Here is a 21,198-nt window from a genome sequence, read left to right on the forward strand (position 1 = left end):
CGAAGCTCCCCTGAGCGCATTCACAAGTATGATGATGATCGGGTCAGTCTGGTGCTCCTAAAAAAAATTTAATAGTCGCACGCAGTAGTTTTCAGTCGCAAATGCAACTGAAATGGTCGCACTGTAGATAGCTGCTCTCGACAGGCGCGGCACCCCGGTTGGGAAACACTGTTCTAAATAATGCCGCGAGTGGGGCTTGAGGAAGTGGTGTCGCCTGCGTCTGCGCAGTGCGACCTGATGCAGCCCCTGAAGTGAGAAATACTGCAAAATAATAATAATAATAATAATAATAACAACGCGACTAAACGAGACGAAATAACCTTATAACATTTTGTTTTGTCTCGTTTTGGTCAACGAAAATGAAGAGACATTTTAGCATAGTTTTTATTTTGTAAACCACATTTAGTCTCGTTTTTAGAGACATTTTAGCATAGTTTTTATTTTGTAAACCACATTTAGTCTCGTTTTTATTCGTCAACAATATTGCATTATACATTTAATTATAGTCATCGTCACATGACCAGCATTTACATTGCGTCTCGTCTCATTTTCGTCACGTGATAAAGGTTCGTTGACGACGATATTTAGTCATAATTTTCGTTGACGAAAGCAACACTAATCGGCACAAACCTAGTATGTATAGGAATATTCACCTGCATACCTACAAAACATAATTAATCAACAGTAAATAAATATATTCTTCATCAAATTCAGCACAAATAGTACAGAAACTAATATCGCTTGTCATGCTACTGTGGCTTTACTATCAACAGGCTTTTTCCCACGAGCCCTTTCTTTTGTATGCCAAAGCCTGTTAGTGTGGTCTGTTTGATCTGGAGCTGACCCCACCAAGGGTTTAGCCAGATCTCACATTAGGGCCTTTCGCACCGCGGGAACCTTTTCATAGTACCAAGTGACTACTAGAGCTGGCCTGCAATGCTTTATGGCATTGACTCTTGAGCAGCCTATCCACCTTTTCCCTATCGAGTCCATTGCATTTGAAATTATGGGTGGTACTTCCAGTTTGGGGAACGTCCACTCAAAAGGACTGAAACAAACCATTTCAAATAATAAGGCTGTTATTCCTTTGACTGACTGAGGGTGTACTCACACTAGGCGTTTTGAACCGTGCCCGAGCGCATTTGACCCCCAAAGCCCGGTTCGTTTGATTAGTGCGAGCGCTCCGTGCCGTTCATTTAGTCGGCCCTGGCCCGGTTGGAAGAGGTGGGCCAGGGCACGGTTCGGTTGGGCTCGGGCGCGGTACGCATGCAGTGTGAGCACTAACCGCTAATTCATTAACGTCAGCTGCCTCCATAATAATTTTCTGATACATACAATTGAAAATCAATGCACGGCATAAAATATAAATTAATTATTATTAATTATTCGGCAGAATATTAGCGAAAGTGGTTTTCTCCGTTATTTCATACATGACGTAAGCGTGCTCCGGCCCGGAATGTTTAGTGCAAGCGTGAGTGCAGGCCAGCGGGGGGGTGGGGAGGGGGGATAATCGTGCCTAGTGTGAGTACACCCCAAGCCATACATTTTCCAAATACTCCATTTTTTTTCTCTACTCCGTGTTACTGTATGTAACATTGGTACTAAAAGAATATCTGTAACAAAAGCTCTTTTCAGTCTGCTGTGTCATGTCCTTCCTGATCATTTTATTTTTCTTTCCAATGTAACAATATGGAAAAGACAACAGATACTGCGCTCTTGTAGTCTATTCTCCTTACTTAAAATCCTGAACATGAATTTTTCACTTAAATGCACTTTTGGGGTTATTCATGGTCTGCTGAAAATTTTTTGTCAATAATTTCACATCTTTAAGTTTCCTTTTGATGATTGATTGTTGAAGGGTGAGGAGACTGCCACCTCATTTCATCTAGTTTTTGCAGACCAGACGTTTAAACAAGTTCATTGGCAGTATCTGAATGTTCAGTTTAACAGAAGTTAATCCCATAATTCACACAAAGCATTAGGTGTGTAAGGTAAAAGGTGGTTATGCTGCATGTAGTAGCATACTTTAAGCACCACAAAGAAATTTGGTCTACAATTCATGACACAAATGTCTTTATGAACTAAAGACTTGTATTTCTGAGCAGACCATATTCAGTTTTCAGAGTTCAGATTTCAGATTCAGAGTCACATTCTGTCATGATATATAGCCTAACATCCTGTCTACTTCAGCATTGCACAAGTTCCTCATGTAATCACAGATCCTTCAGAGAAATAGTAAACTAAAAGGAAACAGTTAAAATCTTGGTATTATGATCAGTTCAGCAGGTGCATAACTATAAAAATCACACACCATTAAAGGCACTCAACAGGTGAAAGTTGAGATAGTTTGTTTAAACATTTTTCTCACGTGAAATCACATCACACACGTTCAGACGTTAAACACTTGTTATATAACTTACCCGTTCAAGTTTAACTTTCTCAAGAGGCGCTTAACATTCTCTGAAACATCAATGCTGCGTTAAAAACACAAGCGCGAAAAAAATAACGTTAGATTTCTCTTAAACTTTGCACCTTCTATTTAACGCTAGCTACAGTGCGCTTAGGCGAACCCAGTGCATTTCCATTAAACTCTCGCACATTTCTTTACAAGTTTCAGTACAGAAACAAGAAACTATACTTTTGATAATTTTATGTTGAAACGACATGAATGTTTCCTCTGAAACATGCGACCAACGCTACGTCTCCAGCTTTGCTCCATAAGAATTCAGGAACAATGAATACGCGTCTCTTCCGAACCAAATTCTGTGAGGAATGCCTGAGCCATCCATCTAAAATTTCATCACACAAAAAAAAATAAATAAATATTTGTAAAACTCACCAGTTTCATTCAAAACTGCGTCCGTACAAAGTTGTGGGGGTGGGGGTACCTCCGGTTGTTATTTGACAACGGGGCCGTTAGCTTCAGTTACCGGTATCCTCGCGAGCTGAGCGCCGGATTCTCCTCAGCACATTCATTCACGCGCGCGTTCATTGAGCTCGGTAATGCAGAGGGCGTTCGGACGGGCTGGGGGAGGGGCGGCGCTATTACCTGCAGCCCCCAGACATAAAATGGGGGCGGGTGAACTACTAAGCAATGCCCACTCTTGAAAAGGGATGAGTTTATCCCTTTAAAGACCTCATTAAATAAAAATAAAACTGTAGTTTTATAGCTTTTAGTTCGTGTGCTTTGAGGGTTTCTATATGCTAGTATACACTTAAATGATGAAAAAAAAAAATCACATTTAGATACACTGTAAAAAAAAATGCTGGGTTGTTTCAACCCAACTTTGGTTCAAATATGGATTAACCCACTGTTGGGTAAATTTTTTTAATTACATTTTTAACCCAAAAGTTGGGTTAGTCCATATTTGACCCAAAGTTGGGTTGAAACAACCCAGCATTTTTTAGAGCGTCTACATAAATCATGAGCTACGTCCAAATTTCCATGCTTGATGTACAGAAGATTTATGAATTATGCTGGTGTGTATAAAGGGCCACCACACCAAAAAACGATAACTATAACGATAATCAGCGTCCACTCCAAAGCATGATAGCGTTCTGTTTATTAGGCACCCACTGCAATTCTGTCATCTGATTGGCTGTCAATGTTTTTATCATTCTTCACGTTCCTCCGTCTCCTTATTAGCCTATAGTTGTGGTGTAGACTTCCCTATTCATATAGAATTAGAACAATTATTTAAACTTTATAGTTTGATTGTAGTTATCTTTTAAGTTATCGTCCTAGGTGTGAACGGCCCTTAAATCAGAGAATCGCAGATAGGTGATGCGGAGGAGAGCATATACTTGTTTGTGATTTAGCTGTCACAAATCAATACATAGATCTCGATATAATATAATGCGTTCCCCCTCAATGCTTCCTAGATAACATGACTTTGGTAGTTAATGTGAGTCAGTCTTAAACTTCACCAACAAATATTTAAGCTAAAGTGACACTAATAACATACAAAAACATTTTTGTATTTGAGAATAAACTCAGCATAGAACTTAAAAGACACACAAAAAAAGCTAAACTCATGGAGAAAAAAACTTTACTCCGAGTCTGAAGACAGGCACCAAGCACATATTTCAAAAACAGCAATTTTACAATCCCCAAACTGTTAACTGACTGACTGCTGATTGAATGAAAATAACATGGTGTGTGGGGCAAGTTACTTCCTCCACCCAGAGATAATTAACAGGGCCATAAGAACAGTTTAACTTGGAGAGCAGCCAGCACCTCCCATCAAGACTCATGATTAAAAACATATGACGAGTGGGAAGACTTAAGTGTCACAGATTGAGAAACTATTTATATTACACATCAGAAAAATATGACTAAAGCCCCGTTCACACTGCCAGCGACACAGCGACAAAGCGACATGATCCCATTCATTTTCAATGGAGAGCTGGCGACTTCCGGCGACACGAGCGACAGTGACCATTAGCGACAGAACACTAATGCAAATGAGCAGTGAATTTCGAGAGCGACAACCAATAGGAGTGAAGACTCTGTAAGTGGCACTCACATGTCACCGGCTCGAGTGCAGGCAAGACAGGACAGAGTTCCGGAGCAATTTCACTGTTTTCTATGATTTGACAGTAAACACATGCATGGATATAAAAAAAAATGATGCATGGAAAAGAAACTGTTGGCAGTCTTAGGGAGGTTGATTCATACATTGATGGTTTGTGTTGTTAATTATATGATGCAGTGCAGTTTAGCACTGGTTAAGGATTAAGTGCACTGAGGACTGCTGTATTTTATAACAACAACACTCTCCAACAGCAGAATGCTACTTTTATTTCTTTTAAGTCTAATTCCTAGTCAAATTAGAATGATATTGTATTATTACCGGCAATATATATAGTCTGAGATTGCATTTTCTAAAAATATGTCCAGACGTGCAGTCTACCAATAACATTAGAGCAACAGCACTAGGAACGCCCACAAGCGTCTATCCCTTTCTTATCAAGTTTATACTAACCAATTTATGCTGTAAAATATAATCAAGATTCAAATGTATATCAGTCATGACATGACCAATTGTGGTCAAAACCAAAAAGAGTGGCTCTCTGTGAAAAATCATTGCAAAATCTGATATATAGTTGGTTTACAGCAAGGTCAAAGGAAGGAAGGGAAGGGAGGGCCAGTCCACACAGAACTTTACATTGGCAGATGTTAAAGGCTTTTCCTTCTGAAAAAACAGACTGATGTGGTGACTGTGATGAACTTTTAAGTATGAAAAAGATTTGACCACACCAAAGCATGAACATCAGATGCCCATAAACCATGATGAAGGCAATTTTATTTAATATAGATTTTGGCTCAAACTATTTCAGTAATCATTTCACAAGTTTGCCAGGGCACGTTGGAGGAAATGGAATAACAGATAGTGTCAAACATACAATGGCATTTTGTGTTGTCAGTGATTTTCGAGATGCTTTTGCTGAACAAACCAAACAGGTTCTACACCATTCTATTACAGAAAGAAATTAGTCTACTGTTCTTACACATCACTGCATAGAAATGGAATTTAAACTGTAAAATACAACAAAAACCATGTATAGGAAAGCTTTACAGCTTCCAGTCTGCAGTGCACAGCAATAAACAAACCCTGAGAGAATCAAACACAAACCACAAAAAAAAAAAAAAACACACATGACTATGAGGGAAAACAGAAAATGGAGGAAAAACCCACAATCCAACATAATGACTGCCAATATTTCACAGAAAATTATTTATTAAATTATATTAAGCCTTAAAGTTCTGCATAATTAAGGGCACAGCCACTTGAGTGACAGGTGGATTGCCGCTGCTGTCACCGCCGTCGAGCTAGGTGGGCGTGGTTTCAGCAACCAGCTCCCACCTCTTTGCCCATTTTCGATTATCCGGGAGTGATGCGCGGTGACGTGCTTCCAAGATGGCGACGGCCGGCTCCGCCCACTTTAGGCTTCAAAAACGCTCTTCGGAAACCTACGGGTGACGTCACAGACACTACGTCCATGCGTTTATACAGTCTATGGTTCCACCACTAGCTTCCTCCCCTGTCCCAAATGCATGACAAATTGTTTTCCTAGCTTCACAACTGTACTCATTAATGACCCCCCCTCCAGCCCCCATACTCATACTTTTATCAACTCACACCTAATTAACTTTTCTAGCAGTAATGTTTTTGTTTTGTGTATGAATTTGATTTCTGATATCCAAAACCCTGAAATGGTCATATTGTGCAACAAGTCATTATATATAATAAGATAACCACAGATCACACCATATTACATGCAGTATATCAATCTATAGCCTTCCTAATATAAGCCAACATATCCACAACACAGCATCTCCACTGACAGTAATGACCTAGTGACAAAGTCAATTAATTCTTATGAGAACAGTGTTGTGTTATGCAAAAAACAAAACGGTCACTAAATATGGGGTCAAAAAAATTCCCATATGAAAATGTTTGAAGACAAAAATCGCATGCTGACCTTCTAATGTCCTACAGAGATGTTATCTATTCTTCCTGGTTGAAAACACTCCGTAAATAACTAGCAGCCCACAACATTTAACTTCAAAATTTATAGTGCTTGTATGTCACTTTTTTTAACCACTTTTTAAGCAAAAAATCTCTTTTCCAGGGAGAGGAAAAAGAGGGAAAACAGGTACTTCCTGTAAGTTTTCATATCTAAACCACAGAACAATGAACCAAAAACTTCATGCAACACACAATTTGCATTCACATCCTTCATCAGAAAAAGGAGTGACCATCCAGGTGATTCAGAGGTCTGGGTAACTATTCCTCCTGTTTTACTCGATCTACTTCCTGAATGACATAATTCTCGCTGAGTGACAACTCCAGGACAGCGAGGCATGCTTTACTCACTCGGTCATGTGATTACTCCAGACAAGGACTGTAGTCATGCATTATCTCACAACATAATGACATCAGAGGGCAAAAAGGCTCCTTATGCATAAACTCGCTGTCTGCCTAAAACTAAATCTGCTCCATAAATACTACACCAGAATGGAAAATAGGTCACTATTGGAATTTTTTTTGTTTTCGTCTTCACCAGTTTTCATGTATCCATTGCATGTTTCTGAGTCCTAATATTTTTATTAATTTCCTGCAGCAGTTTCATATCCGCTGTAGGTATCATTATCATGCTCTGAAACAGCACAACTGTTCATGGTATCTAAAACAGATCTGTGCAAAGTTAATTTACTACTTTATTGCATGAAATAAAGCTTAAATAAATCTGTGCAGTGACAAAGACGGAGTTAAACTGTCGAAAAGTGAAAAATTTACAAGGTCACAACTCCAAGGAAAAAGCCAAACTGTTCATCTCTGATGACTTCCATACACACAAGCATTGTGCTACAACATGGACAGAACCCTCTAGAATTTCCTCTTAAAACATAGAAAAGCCTGAATGAAGCCACTAAATGTTTAAAACGCAGCAAACGCACCTGTCAGCTACAGCTCTCCGGCATACAGTTCACGTAAAACTGTAAAACAAACCCTCAGGCTGACAAAAGATGTTCCTTATAAAGCTTTATACTGTCTGTGTACTTACAGCGCCTGTCTGTCCGACGTCTGTGATCCGGTCATGAGCAGCTGTAATGTGTATATCTTGCTGACAATCATGCAGGTTTTTCCAGGTGATTCTGAAACAATGACATCATCCCTATCAGCACACACCTGTTTCCTCAGGGAGCTCCTCCCACTTTCCTGCCTTTAAAGGGACAGACAGGGTACCACAAAAAAACCATGTGACAACTCATAAAGAACATTATCTGTTTGGACAGACACAGTCATGTGAGCCAATGCCAAACAGTGTGTTTTAGACAAATATGACCTCACTCAGATAGCAAATATGACTTGAGACAGCTAGCAGAGACTGAATACAGAGCCAGTCAGCCAAACATAAATAAGTACAACCATTAATGTCATGTGAGGGCATGTTTTTTGTGTTGCATTGCAAATGCCTCAGGATTAATTATTTTTAAAAGGACAACAGCCATTTTATATTAATCAGCTGACACATTCTTAAATCACACAAACTTTAGACGTTTTATAAACACTTGCTTTAATAGAAGCTTATAAGAGCCATTTAGTAGGTCCACATGCTTAGAAGATTAATCCCGAAATGTCGCTTAAAATTAGCAACTTAAATGTCATTCATAGCCAGAAACATCAATGAATACCATATGGGATATTTTTGGCTGTAATCCTCTTTGTCATAATAAAGTGGCGCTGTTGCCTGGATGGACGACGAAAGGGTGTATAGGTCTAATTTCATCACTAATTTGTCCTGAAAATCTGTTATTAGTAGCTAAGCCTTTCTAAGAGATCTGCTAATTAGACATAATTAAAACCAAAGCAGTTAAACATTAAGAACTTGTCATCAGTAATCTTAATCTGCCATTCACATTAAGACATTCAACCAACTGAACTCAAGATATATAAATCTGATGTGCAAAATGAAATAAAATAATATTAGGCGCCATTTTGCCCTTATTGTGACTTCCATATTGGTAAAGACCATTCCAACCAGGGTAATTAAAGTAAACTTCATTATTTAAAATCGTTCATTATGTGAAATAAAATAAACAATAACTAAAATAAAATCTAAAAAAAATATTAATAATAAAATATATTTTTTATTTCAGCTATTTGCCAAGGCACCATTTAACTAGTTTAACTTGAAAATAAAAACTTGAAAGCTACGCATTTAAAAAAAAAACTAAAACTAACCAACATTTAAACGAAAATGGAAAATATAAAACTAAAAACTGATTCAATATATTCATAAAAACTATAATAGCATCTTATTGATGCTAAAATAACACTTGTCCAACAGATGTGCTTATGCAAGATATCAAATTAATTTTTTATTAAACAAATTTAAATCATGCAATTATTCATTGTTTCATCCAAATAAATAAACTAGTAGAAATACCTTAGTTGCACACTGTATTGCCAAATTGTGTAAGGATAAATTGTCAACTGTAATTCAACCGTTTAATCTTAAATGGAACATTACATAAAAATAATAATACAAAAAAAGTTTTAAACCTTGTCTAAGAGTGAAGAAAGAGTTTTATCACTTGCAAATAAATTCAAATCCAACCTCATATCAATAGTAATACTCATGGCTGACCTGTTTACATGGTCACTCGCTATGCGACAAAAGTGCCCTCAAACAGAGGCTTGTGGGGGTTAAATTTGGATTCCACAACAGCATCCATCAATATCTGCGCCGTGTCTCCTCAGGTGGTCAGTAGTACACGCACAGTAGCCATTCACAAATGTGTGCTGTGCTCCCATGGGAATTCTGGGGGAGGGTAAAAATAGTCCAGAGTTCCAAATGGGTGCCTTTCTCAGAATTTCTGTCCCTCAGCATGTTTCCACCATAGACTGTATAAAAACATGGACGTAGTGTCCGTGACGTCACCCGTAGGTTTCTGAAGAGCGGTTTTGAAGCTCAAAGTGGGCGGAGCCGGCCGTCGCCATCTTGGCAGAGCATCACCACGCGTCACTCCCGGATAATCGATAATGGGCAAAGAGGCGGGAGCTGGTTGCTGAAGCCACGCCCACCTAGCTCGACGGTGGACCTTTTGGAGCCAGTCGATGAATTGCAGTTTTAGTCACTTCCATGTTGGTTTCACGAGAGAGACCGGAAGGTTGCCGCTTGGTTTCCACGGTTGAACTTGTCCTCTGAAGCTTCTCTATTCTTTTATCATCTATAAACACTGTGGCCTCAACCATGAAATTATTATGGCTGAGATAAGAATGTGGATATTGTGTTTTCATTTAAAGCCTGTCTGGGTCGAAATCATTTGGGTTATGCTGTTCTTTTCATTTCATCAAGAGAGTGCAGAAGTTATTAGCCAAGCAAAGTCTCCAAGAGTCTTTCATTTTTAGATGGCTTAGGCATACAGGGTGTAGACTTCTTTACAGCAGCCCACAAGTCCATGTCTTCAGTTAATTTAAGTTTATTGCCACATCAGCTTCACAGGTTATTTCATGGCAAAGATTATACATTAAAAACATAGTAGAACACAAAATACGAATACAAACATAAATAAATGAATAAGAACAATTATAAAAAAGTATTACAAAGACATTTCTATAAAAGATATTTCAAATTTACTTTTGAAATAAATTTTAAGATTTTCAACTCCATATCTTCATGGCTGCGTAGAAATTTCATGGTTTTTAAGGAATGTCCATGACTCAAGCTTTTTCAATTATACACAGAGATATTTAAGCAGAAACAGATGGGAGGGAGAGAGAGAGAGAGAGAAGGAATAGGAGGGAGTGAAAAAAGAAATAAAAAATCCTATTCAATGATTCACAGATGCGTATTCAAAACAAGGTCGACCAGTTTTTGTAACAAATTGAGTCTTTTTTACCTCAGACATCATTATTGTCCCCAGTAAACATCATAACTTCCCTTACCAGCCTAGTGACCTACAGGAGGTCATGTCATAGCTTAAACACACTGTGTAATGACCCTGTATGTCAAATACACTGTCAGCTTGAATTAATGTTCAGTTCGGTGCCTCCAAATCCAATTATTTGTTAAAGCTACTGTGGATCTTTTCTATGGGAACAGCAAATAGTTCTCATGCACCCCACAATGAGACAAGAAGCACAGGGCCTCTGTTAATTATGTTTGAGAGAGACTGTGGAAGTCTCGTGTTTAAACATCAGCCTTTTAAGGCCGGCTGATGTCCAACAGGTTTTTAACGGTAACTGACCTACACAAGTCATTTTAGGAAGCAGCTATAAAAAACTAAATGAAGAAGTGATAAGAAATATGTTTACAGGGGAAGCAATGAGCTAAAATGTTTACACTATATGACATTTGTAGGAGGGTCATCCATAATTCTCAGTAGCACTGTCTTCTAAATGACTGCTGCCAGTGTTTTCATGGAAATATAAGGTATAAAACATGGTACGTAACTTACACATAACTTTTGCACAGCATGTAGAAAATACAAGTATAAATACTACTAACTACATACTGTGGTCACAAAAAGTATATGTATGCTAAATCCACACTTTAAAAGACCTTGGGACTTTAATACAAAATACAAATGTTAAACAATCATTCAAAAGTTTGGGGTCAGTTTAACCTTTTTTAAGTTAATATAAAATTAATCTTTTTTTTTTTTTAGCAAAGACGCACTAAAACTGACCACAAAAAGTGTCAAAACAATTGTATAAAAATTTTTTTTTTTTTTAAACGTGTAAAAACAAATTAATAATGTTTACGAAAGATTTCTAGTTCAAATGTACTTTTTATTCATCCAAAAAATCATGAGAAAATATATCATGGTTTCCACAAAAATATTAAACATAATGGCTAACTGAGTAACTTCAAAATTCACTGTACGCATTTATACAGAAAGAACCTTGCAGGTTTAAAGTTTTTTTTAAAGTCTTGTGGCTTCAGAGACTGTTACATAATGATCCAGACTGTCACACAGGTTACATGTAAGAGGAGGGCCTCACTATCAGCTACAGGCCAGCAGACAGAATTTAATGAGAAACAGGCAGGTGCGTTTGAGCAACACTCGAAAGAGAGCTGGACTGCTGAAAGCCTTATTCTTTCTTCATTTTTACTTTCTAAAAGCATTTCTACAAACAATTAATGAAGAATAAGAAACAAAAGGGCAATACAGACAAAAACTAGAAAACACATAGCCATTAAAATCCTACAAAGACACACTGACACAGTGGCTACAAATCATATTTGGACAGTTAAGCCACAATTGTTGGTTTGATACTTTATTACCAATGCAATAAAATTCATACATTTTTAAGTGTGAATTAAAAGTTGAAATACCTTTTAGGGAAACTGTCCATTAGAAAATGACCAAAGCTGTTATATAGCGAGACTTGTATCACTGTGAAAAAGAAGTAATGCGGGTCTGGCTGCATTAGAAGAGTTTTGCCACTTACAAGTCATAACCGTACGTGTGATTATTTATTGGCATTTACTCAGTCTGTTTAAGATTTTAGTCTGTAACATGCAATTCATGCAAGTTTGTCTCTGTTAGGATATTGTGTAATATTGACAGGCGATGACAGTCCAAATGTGCAAGATTATTTACACTGACTGCTGTGAGACTTGCAAACTGAAAAGCAATAAACCAACTACATGTGCAATGCCAGCAGCAGTGTCAGTCTCATTAAATTCTCCTCACTGTCCATGACACGTTTTACTGGGCTGCAATACGAAAAAAAATTATTTTTGTTATAAAATCCTCAAAGTTCATTATATTAAAAAAGCATTTACACAGACATAAAAATTAATATATAAGCTGCTTCTACCTTAAAATTGTTCCATTGGGATGCAAAGAAATCCCGTCACTTTTTTGTCTTATGTACACACATACAGTATACTAAAAAAGTATTGGTACCTGTCATTTCCGTACATTGTCTTAACCTGTAATCACAAATGACTGTGATTGGTTCATCATGACCAGTGCTGATGAAAGCAACAGGAAAAACATGACAGCATCATTATGAGTGCATCTATATGGAGAAGAATTATCATTCACCATACATATGGAAGAGTTTATGAAATAGTAGAATCATTACGCGTTTCTATGACAATCTGTTGTTAAATTCTGTTTGGCATGAACAGACTGCAGCTTATTTGGGTTTCCTCTGCATAGAGTGAGTGCATATACCATCACAGAGAGAGGAGTGCATGTGAGCTGAGAGTGCATATCTGCAGCCAGACTCTACTGGGGGCTTGATGAAGCAGGAAAACTGCTCACACAAAGAAAAGACTTTGGCTAATATCAAATGAAGACAGAGTTTTGATTTACACATGAATGTCCCCCACTCAGCTCAAATGTTCCTTTACCTTAAGAAGTTTAATAAAAGTTACCCTCAAGGGCTTTTCTGTCCCTTCCCGTCATAAGCCCTTAAAAGCATGTTGTGAAATTTACAGGAATCCCATACACCCCCCAACCAATTAGCCAGACTGAAGGCTCTGTCTGCTGATGAATACATGGGAGCGTAGGCCCTCGAGGAGTGACCATCAGTATGTTAATTTATTCATTTCTCAATTTTACATAACAATTAGTAGGCTTCTTTTGCATGCATGCCAGGGCTCTTATTTACTTTTCACAGAGACATTGCTAAAGGAAGAGTGACGAGAGAACACCATCACACACTGAAAACTAACTGATTTTTGTGCACGCAAATAAACCAACTCATTAAACTCTAAGCATTCTGTTCAATATAGGAAGAAAATCCAAAGTTTATGAATGCTATTATGATTTTATCATCTTGTCATTTCCTCAGAACAGTAGGTAATAGGAATAAATAGATGTCAAAGCAGATGTGTCTCCAGACAAACAACAAATCCAAAAATAATGAACCATACAGATAGATAAATAGATAGATGCTTTGTTCAAAACTTCACAAAATCAACTTCATGCACTCATATGGAGATGCTGAAAGTGCACTAACAAAGATAGATAGATAGTCTTTCAGCACACCTGAATGACCTACACATCTCACTCTCTCTGCCTCTCACCTGCACAGCCTCTGAAACGCCACCAGATGACATTGGCGGCTAGAGGACTATCAAGTGTATTGAAAAGATGAGAAACCGCTACGTCACTGAAAATGGTGAGCATATGCTGGGTAAATTAAAATGCACAAGACGGGACCAGCAATAAATCACCTCCAAATATACAATATCCTTTTTTTCTGTTATGTAGGCTGTATTAAAACGTTATAGAAAATAAAACAAATTGAAAATGCATGCGTAATTGGCCATGTATGATAGAATTGATGCATGCATCGACACGGTCGAGGTTTCACCATGTGGTTATTCTACTACGTGGCGAACTTCTAGATGCGCAGCGTTGTGTTCGCCACAACGCACAGTATGCACAGCTTCGTCAGCACATCACTGCATGTGAGATATAGCGTCTACTTCGCACTATGCCTGTATTATAATACAACCCTCTCGGAGAAGCGTAGCTAAAAAAAAAAAAATTTGAAATACGCCGTGCTGCGTAAATGATTAAATCCATTTGTTCGGACAGTGATGCATCCCTATGTTTGTTTACTAGATCAGCACATGCCTGTGGAAGAGCAGCTACGTCTTAACTTCCCAACTCACACAGCAAAACGTCTTCTCTGCCCTTTTTCATGTCGGAGGAACAGCCACTGCTTCGATAGGATGGTGAAAGGATGGTTTCCTTACCTTGCAGTATGCATCCTCCCCCTTGGCTGGTCGGCAGGGTAAAAATCTGTTATTTTCTGCCGCTAAACCTTAAACATCCCTCAGCGTCACTGTGTGCTGCAGCCAAGGCAACCAACTCTCGCGATGTTTGGCGTTTCAGGTGTCGACGGAGTGTGAGGAGACTGGGCCGTAGCCTGGGATGGTTGTAAATACAGGGGTTCATAAGTACTAATAGGAATCGTTAATTTTTGAACGGCATCATTGACGATTCCATTAACGACTTTTAGTAAATTTTGGGGAAATGATTCTTTGCAATGTAACTCTACAAGGAGCCCAGAATACCAAGCGATGACACAGGGTGACATTCTTTTTTTTTTTTTTTTAAATCCTACTATTATACTAAAAATTTCAGACATATTTAAAGGGGTCATATGATGCTTTTTTAAAGATCATTATTTTGCGTATTTGGTGTAACAGAATATGTTGACATGCTTTAATGTTCAAAAAACACATTATTTTTCAAATACTGTACATTATTGTAGGTCCTCTATGCCCCGCCTCTCTCAAACGCTTCGTTTTCTACAAAGCCCCCTCCTTTGAGACTTTAGTCTTTGCAACTTCAGGGATCTTATCTATGCACAATCAGCTTCTAACACTCCAAAGAGAAAGGAAAACTTGAAATCGCATCATATGACCCCTTTAAATAAAGAAACAGTTCTTGGTTATTTTGAGTCAGACATGACAAAATAAAAACTAAGTAGCCTACATGTTCGGTAGATTTGTGAGTCACATTAATTCAGTTATTGCTCCGACTATTGAATTTATTTCATTTGTTTTTGTTATTTTATATATTTTAATGCTTTAAAGAGAACTGGTTCATGCAAGTAATTTGTTCGAGAATTGAACACTTGCATTGCACATTTTTCATTCACTAAAAAGAACTGGCTCATAAAATTGATTTTGTAAGTCCTCATGAAATATTGCTTACAACCTGCTGGATGTGGTTAGTATTAGTACCATAAAACACAGGCAAATATACTTATGGCCCACTTTATGCTTCCCAATTTAATTATAGTCACAAACGACACAGTTTATTCACGAAAGACCACAACAAAAATATAAGCAATCAATCATTTATTAAAGAATGGGCATGTAGTGGTGTGACGACAGTAGTTTAGAGTTTTTATTTTTGAATTTTTGCATTAATGTTTGTGAAGACATGGATATGATTAGTATATTAATATGCATAATGTGCTCATGTTACATGTAATAATAGTAATGTACTATAGCAGAAACTGTGTAAGATGTTCCACAACATTATAATCATAAATACATGATGATCATGACTATAATCTGTATTTACTCATGTAAATGACACCATAATGAAATTGTAAAATGGGACTTTAGCTTATTTAAAGGGAGGTTACAGATTATGCAGTCAAAACTGTTTACCTTTATGTAAGTGACAGAAAAAAAGCAGCATGTGCCAAGCAGTCCATCACTGAGAGTGCTAACATGACATTGTTGCCGAAGAGACATCATGCTCATTTGTTCACTTCTAAAGTGCAACATGTTGGCAACATAACAAGCGAATCAAAACTTCAGTCTCCACCTGACACCTTAATTTAAGTTGGTATGCTTCATGCAAAAAAAAAAAAAAAAATCCTCCACAAATACATACGTATTTCTTTGTTTAAAGCTCACATTCAGAGGCAGATTTAGATTCAAAGTTACATGTACAGTGAGAGAGGTTTGCCATTCTCCTGATGGATTGTTGCATTGTGACTGTGTGCACAGGTGTGTGTGTATCTGGTTATTAGAGTGCAGGGTAATTAGGACAGGTATACATTTTGTATTTTATTTATTTTTTTGTTAGGGTTGTAGATTCACAGGTCGTCAGTCTCCCCATCAAATGGTATAGTATCCAACTCCATGTGAATGCTGCCTGGTTCACCACTGCCCCCCCAGCCGATGGGTGTGCGGTTGAAAGAGGGTCGTGAACCGATATCATGATGGTACACCACTGCCGGTTCAGGCTCCTCAGTGGCCACCTCGATGTCTGGCAGCTGGAAGGTCATCAGCTGTGTGGCCTTCTCAAAACCTCCATAAGGCAGAGCACTCCTAAAAAGAGATTGACCAATTAAAGGCAAAAAGGAAACCATAGGTCTGACAAAGTACTATTGTTGCATGCAAAGGAAAAGAGGAGAGGCAGATTGTCCAGCCTATATCAAGAAATGCAGCTGCACCTGTTGAAGCACTTATATTTGCTCAGCTCCTTTTGAGGGCAGGGTCCTGGCATTTGAGCCTTCATTGTGGCTACAAGTTCTTCATTGCCCTTCATAGCCCGTTCCCAAGGGGAAACGTATGTATTCACATATGCGGCCCTCTTTTTTGCTTTTTCCAAAGCAGCCTTAGAACGTTCCTCACCTATAGAGAAATATAAACTGATTGAAAGTAAATGCATTCCATTAGTAAAAGCGTGAGTGTTCCATTAGTTAAAGACATAGTTCACTCAAAAATTTAAATTCTGTCTTCTATCATTTACTTACCCTCATCATTCCAAATCTGTATGTCATTAGTCAAAAAAAAAAAAAAAGGATTGTAATGACATGAGGGCGAGTATTTAAATTTATGGGAAAACTGTCCCTTTAACAAAAAAAAATATTTTAGTATTATTTATTTACTATTAGAATTTCCATTGGCTTTATTTGTATAGTTTATATTTTCATTTTAGTTTAATTTGTAGTCATTTTTGTGCTTTTGCAATTTTTATAGGTTGGTTTAGGTTTGGTTTGGTTTTTTAATAGGCTTTTATTTTATATTTAGTTTACATTTTAATTGTAGTTTCATTTTTTAACATTTTGTAATATGCTTATGTCATTTTTATTAGTTTTTTATGTTTTAAAATATTGCTATGTAGGTTTCATTTGTTTTTATTTCGGTTTTAGTTTTAATTTTACTGCTTCAACTTAAACTTCAGTTGCCAAAGCAACATTTCAAATTTTCTATTAGTTTAAGTTTTTCATCTAATATATGTTTTTTATTTTATTTCAGTTTTTAATACACTGTAAAAAAAAATCCATAAATCTAGGGCTTCTTTTCTTTTCTTAAATCTTTTACAGGTGTTTTACCTGTAGTTTGAATTTTGCACTTCATTACATTGTGTTTTACGGTTAACGGAAATGGCCATAAAATTAATGAAATAATGGCAGAAAATCACCAGGAGTTTTTTTACTTTTATTTATTTTTGTTTGTTTGTTTTGTTTTGTTTACAGAGTAGTTTTAGTTTTAGGTAACGATAATAACCCTGTTTAAAGGGGTCATATGATGCGATTTCATTTTTTCCTTTCTCTTTGGAGTGTTACAAGCTCTTTTCATGGTGAGTCTCCATGGCAGTTTCTAGTGTGGGTGAGCTGGCTAGTGTATAAAGGTCTCCATCTGGGTTCCTACTCACTCCGTGAGGCATCTCCTGACACACCATCCTTCCCCCCTGCTCCTCCTGCCACTCCAGCAAGCCCACCTGCTTGCAGCCCACCCCCTGCTCCCTTTCCATAGCTTCCGGGTTTAGGAGGAGGCACTGGTGCTTGGCCGGCTCCACCAGCCTGGCCAGCCATCTGTCCACCAATCAGGCGGCCACCAACATCCATCATCTGGCCCCCTAGGCTGGGCACGAACTTTTGGAGGTTATCCTTGACACAGAGTGACATAATAATTAGTGGAAGAGTTTCCAAATCAGCATTCAAATCACGCTTGGAATGTTACATTTAAATTAGAAATAAGAACTTGGCCAGAATAAAAAATCAGAATAGGATGAATGTAGAACACTGAGATTTAGGAATAATGATAATTTAAAGCAAATAATCTGACAACAAATACACAGATGTTGATAGCTCTTTGCCTGCCTTACCATGGACTCACTACTGAAGAGGTCAGGATTATTCTCATAGATGAACTTCTCCACACGAATCTGCCTCATCTTGAACATCTTGGAGCCTTTGTTCTTCATTAGGGATAGTTCCTCCAGCATGATATCCTTGGGTGCCCTGATCTTTTTCCCCAAGTCAAATTCTGAGGCCTCAGGCTCTGATTCATACTCTAGGAAACAAAAAGAGTCGTTATTCACTAATATGCTAGTTTTATGTTTATCATTTAATGACAGAATTCTGAGTCTAATTCCTTTACAAAACACCACAATCAATTTTCTGATCAAAAGTATCTGGCAAACTGAAATGAAATGTATATTAACATAAAGTGCAATCAGCATTGTAATACTCTATTGGTTCACATGTATTTTAACTGTGCGTGGTATTATCAGAACATGCTTGGGAAGAAAAAAAAATGTCCCGGATTCTCTAGTATCAAGTGTCGTCATTCATATTTATACAGATGTATCTATTTTTCCTGCATTGTAATCATAACAGTAACTAAATAGCTATTAGTCATCCTACCACCCACTGTTTGTGCTGGAAAATCACCCACAGTTCCTTGGAAATGTTCATAACAGTATTAATATGTAAACAATAAAATCATTTGAACGATATCAAGTCTATGCAGTAGATTTAGCATCCCTGCATGGAATAAGTTACTGTTTCCTCATATCAAAATAATGCTGCCTTAAGGAAAAACATTTAAACATGTATCAGGATTGCAAGAGTCTCTCCATTCTTCCACAACAACAATTTTTCACTCACATTCAAAAGCATGAAAAAAGAACATATCAATTAGACTTAATTTCGGCTGGAGACACTTATGTAATGTTCTTTCAGTGGAGTAAATGTCCCATGATTATAATGATGAAGGGGAGGGAGAGGTTCTCCGGTAATAATCAGAGACACAGCTGACATTTCAGCTATGAAATCTACAAGATACATGTTGTTGCTGACATATTTCTCCTCATTAAAACATATTAAATCCAAAAGCATGAAACCTTAGTGACAGGCCCTGAAATGAAGATGATGTTCCCAATAAACAGTTTGTGAAACCTTATAAGATTGAGCGGGTTGTACACTGTCTGTGTTATGGCATGTCCATAGTCTAATCTCTTTAATAACATCTTTCAAAGAAGACACCTTCTCACCTGTCAGGAAGGTTAAACAAACACACTCTTTAATTATATGAAAATCCTCTTATTTAGTCCCAGACCTTAGTATCATGTTATTCTAAGCAAAGCTTTCTAAAATTTGACATGAATATATACAGTATATATTTGACATGAATATATAGTGTTTTTGAAAGAAGTCTCTAATGCTCACCAAGTGACAGTGAATACAGTGAATAATGTTATGAAATATTACAATTTAAAAGCATGTTATTTTAAAAAATAATATTTTTAAACTATATTTCTTGTGATTCTTCAAAGCTGATTTGTCAGCAACCATTACTCCAGTCTTCTGTATGATCTTATGAAAATCATATGTTGATTTGGTACTCGAGAAATATTTCTTACTTATTAATTATTAATGCTGAAAATAGTTGTGCTGCTTAATATTTTTGTAGAAACTGTGAAACATTACCATTTCAAAAGTTTGGTTTAAATAAGCTAAGAAAAAAAAGAAATGAAAAAAATAATACTTTTATTCTGCAAAGACGCGTTAAAATGATTTAAAAGGGATAGTAAATATTTATAATGCTACATATGTTTCAAATAAATGCTGTTCTTATGAACTTTTTATTAATCGAAACCTGAACAAATTTTGTTTCCACAAAAATTTTAAGCAGCAAAAAAACTGATAACAATAATAACCATTATTCATGACTGAGTGCCCAATAACAGCTGAGCACCAAATCAGCATAATAAAATCATTTCTAAAGGATTATGTAGCGTCTGGACCAATCAAACACACAATATATATTTTGTTAGCTATATTTAACAAATACTCTGTAACACCCCTCAGTTAACACGCCGTATGAGGACCTATGGACCCTTCCCCCGAAATGCGTCTTAACACCTCATGGCCCCATTTCACCATGGCAACCAACGCTGATATCACTGGGTTTATTGCCTAGAGGAATGCGAAGCAGGGAAAATCACTGCATGTTCCATAGCAAGAGGCACAATGCACAGTAGAAATGGACTTTTCTACTAATTAATTCATAGGAAAACCTTTCTTTGAATGAACACACATATCCTTCAGGTCATGGTGTATGTGTCTTTGATATTTTTAGACTATTCTATGCATGCTTATGATCGAAACACTAATTTCTGTCATCTTACATACAGTGGGTACGGAAAGTATTCAGACCCCCTTAAATTTTTCACTCTTTGTTATATTGCACCTACCATGTTTAGTATCTATGAATTCGTCTTCTGATGATCTAAACGAAAGTGACTATTATATGTTGGTACATAGGCAATATATTAGTGTCCTGAGAATCTTTAGTAATTTCGATTCAAGTTCCATATGCAAATTACCATGCTTTCACACAAAGGGTCATAAACTCCCCAGTATTTCCAAACTCCCGCTTGGAATTTCAGCCTTTCTCATTGGACAAGCCCATCTTGAGAGGCGTGAATCTTCTCAGACCTTAAAGGCCTCGCATCAGTGACCCGCCCGCTAGTCGGTGGTTCTGTTAGGTTATGAGAAAATGTGAGCTACAACGCTGCTAAGAACCCACTAAGTTCGTGCCAGGCTTCGGCCTTGACTTTCCACTCACCGGGATTCTCTGACTCAAACTGGTTCTTTTTCATCAACCAACTTCAGCAAAGATCCACGCGAGCCTTCAGATTGCATCAAGCCTTTCTTTCAGACAGACGAGACGTGCAAGTATTCAAACTGAGTCTTATTAATTGATACATTAGGTATCATTTGCACCTTTTTACAAAGGTGTGTTTGAACTAAGAATCTGATGTTCCCTTCAGGCTGTAAATCTGCTGAATATGCAAATGATTCCATAACTTCATTCCTTATTTCTCTCCTCTTTACTGCTTAAGCTTTAACCCTTTCCTATACCAACTGTATGCGTGTGCGTGTGTGTGTGTGT

At 37.3% G+C, this 21,198-nt stretch overlaps 2 protein-coding genes across 2 annotated transcripts in view; both read right to left on the reverse strand.

Annotated features, from left to right (window-relative positions):
- The window catches only part of LOC107743601 (inactive ubiquitin carboxyl-terminal hydrolase 54-like), a 62,019-nt gene extending 47,642 nt beyond the window's left edge, over positions 1-14,377 (reverse strand). The window contains exon 1 of the mRNA XM_016556931.1: positions 14,239-14,377. The gene's annotated coding sequence lies outside the window, so the exon portion shown is untranslated. The remainder of the gene's footprint in view (positions 1-14,238) is intronic.
- A 1,704-nt stretch (positions 14,378-16,081) lies between these two features.
- The window catches only part of LOC107743622 (myozenin-1-like), a 9,460-nt gene continuing 4,343 nt past the window's right edge, over positions 16,082-21,198 (reverse strand). The window contains exons 3-6 of the mRNA XM_016556953.1: positions 18,125-18,312; positions 17,672-17,906; positions 16,464-16,644; positions 16,082-16,338 (exon numbers count right to left, since the gene is read on the reverse strand). Coding sequence (XP_016412439.1) covers positions 16,104-16,338; positions 16,464-16,644; positions 17,672-17,906; positions 18,125-18,312 — 839 coding nt within the window. The 3' untranslated portion in view covers positions 16,082-16,103. The remainder of the gene's footprint in view (positions 16,339-16,463; positions 16,645-17,671; positions 17,907-18,124; positions 18,313-21,198) is intronic.

The sequence above is a fragment of the Sinocyclocheilus rhinocerous genome, unplaced genomic scaffold, assembly GCF_001515625.1.
Source record: "Sinocyclocheilus rhinocerous isolate Xijiao unplaced genomic scaffold, SAMN03320098_v1.1 scaffold677, whole genome shotgun sequence".
Taxonomy (NCBI): domain Eukaryota; kingdom Metazoa; phylum Chordata; class Actinopteri; order Cypriniformes; family Cyprinidae; genus Sinocyclocheilus; species Sinocyclocheilus rhinocerous.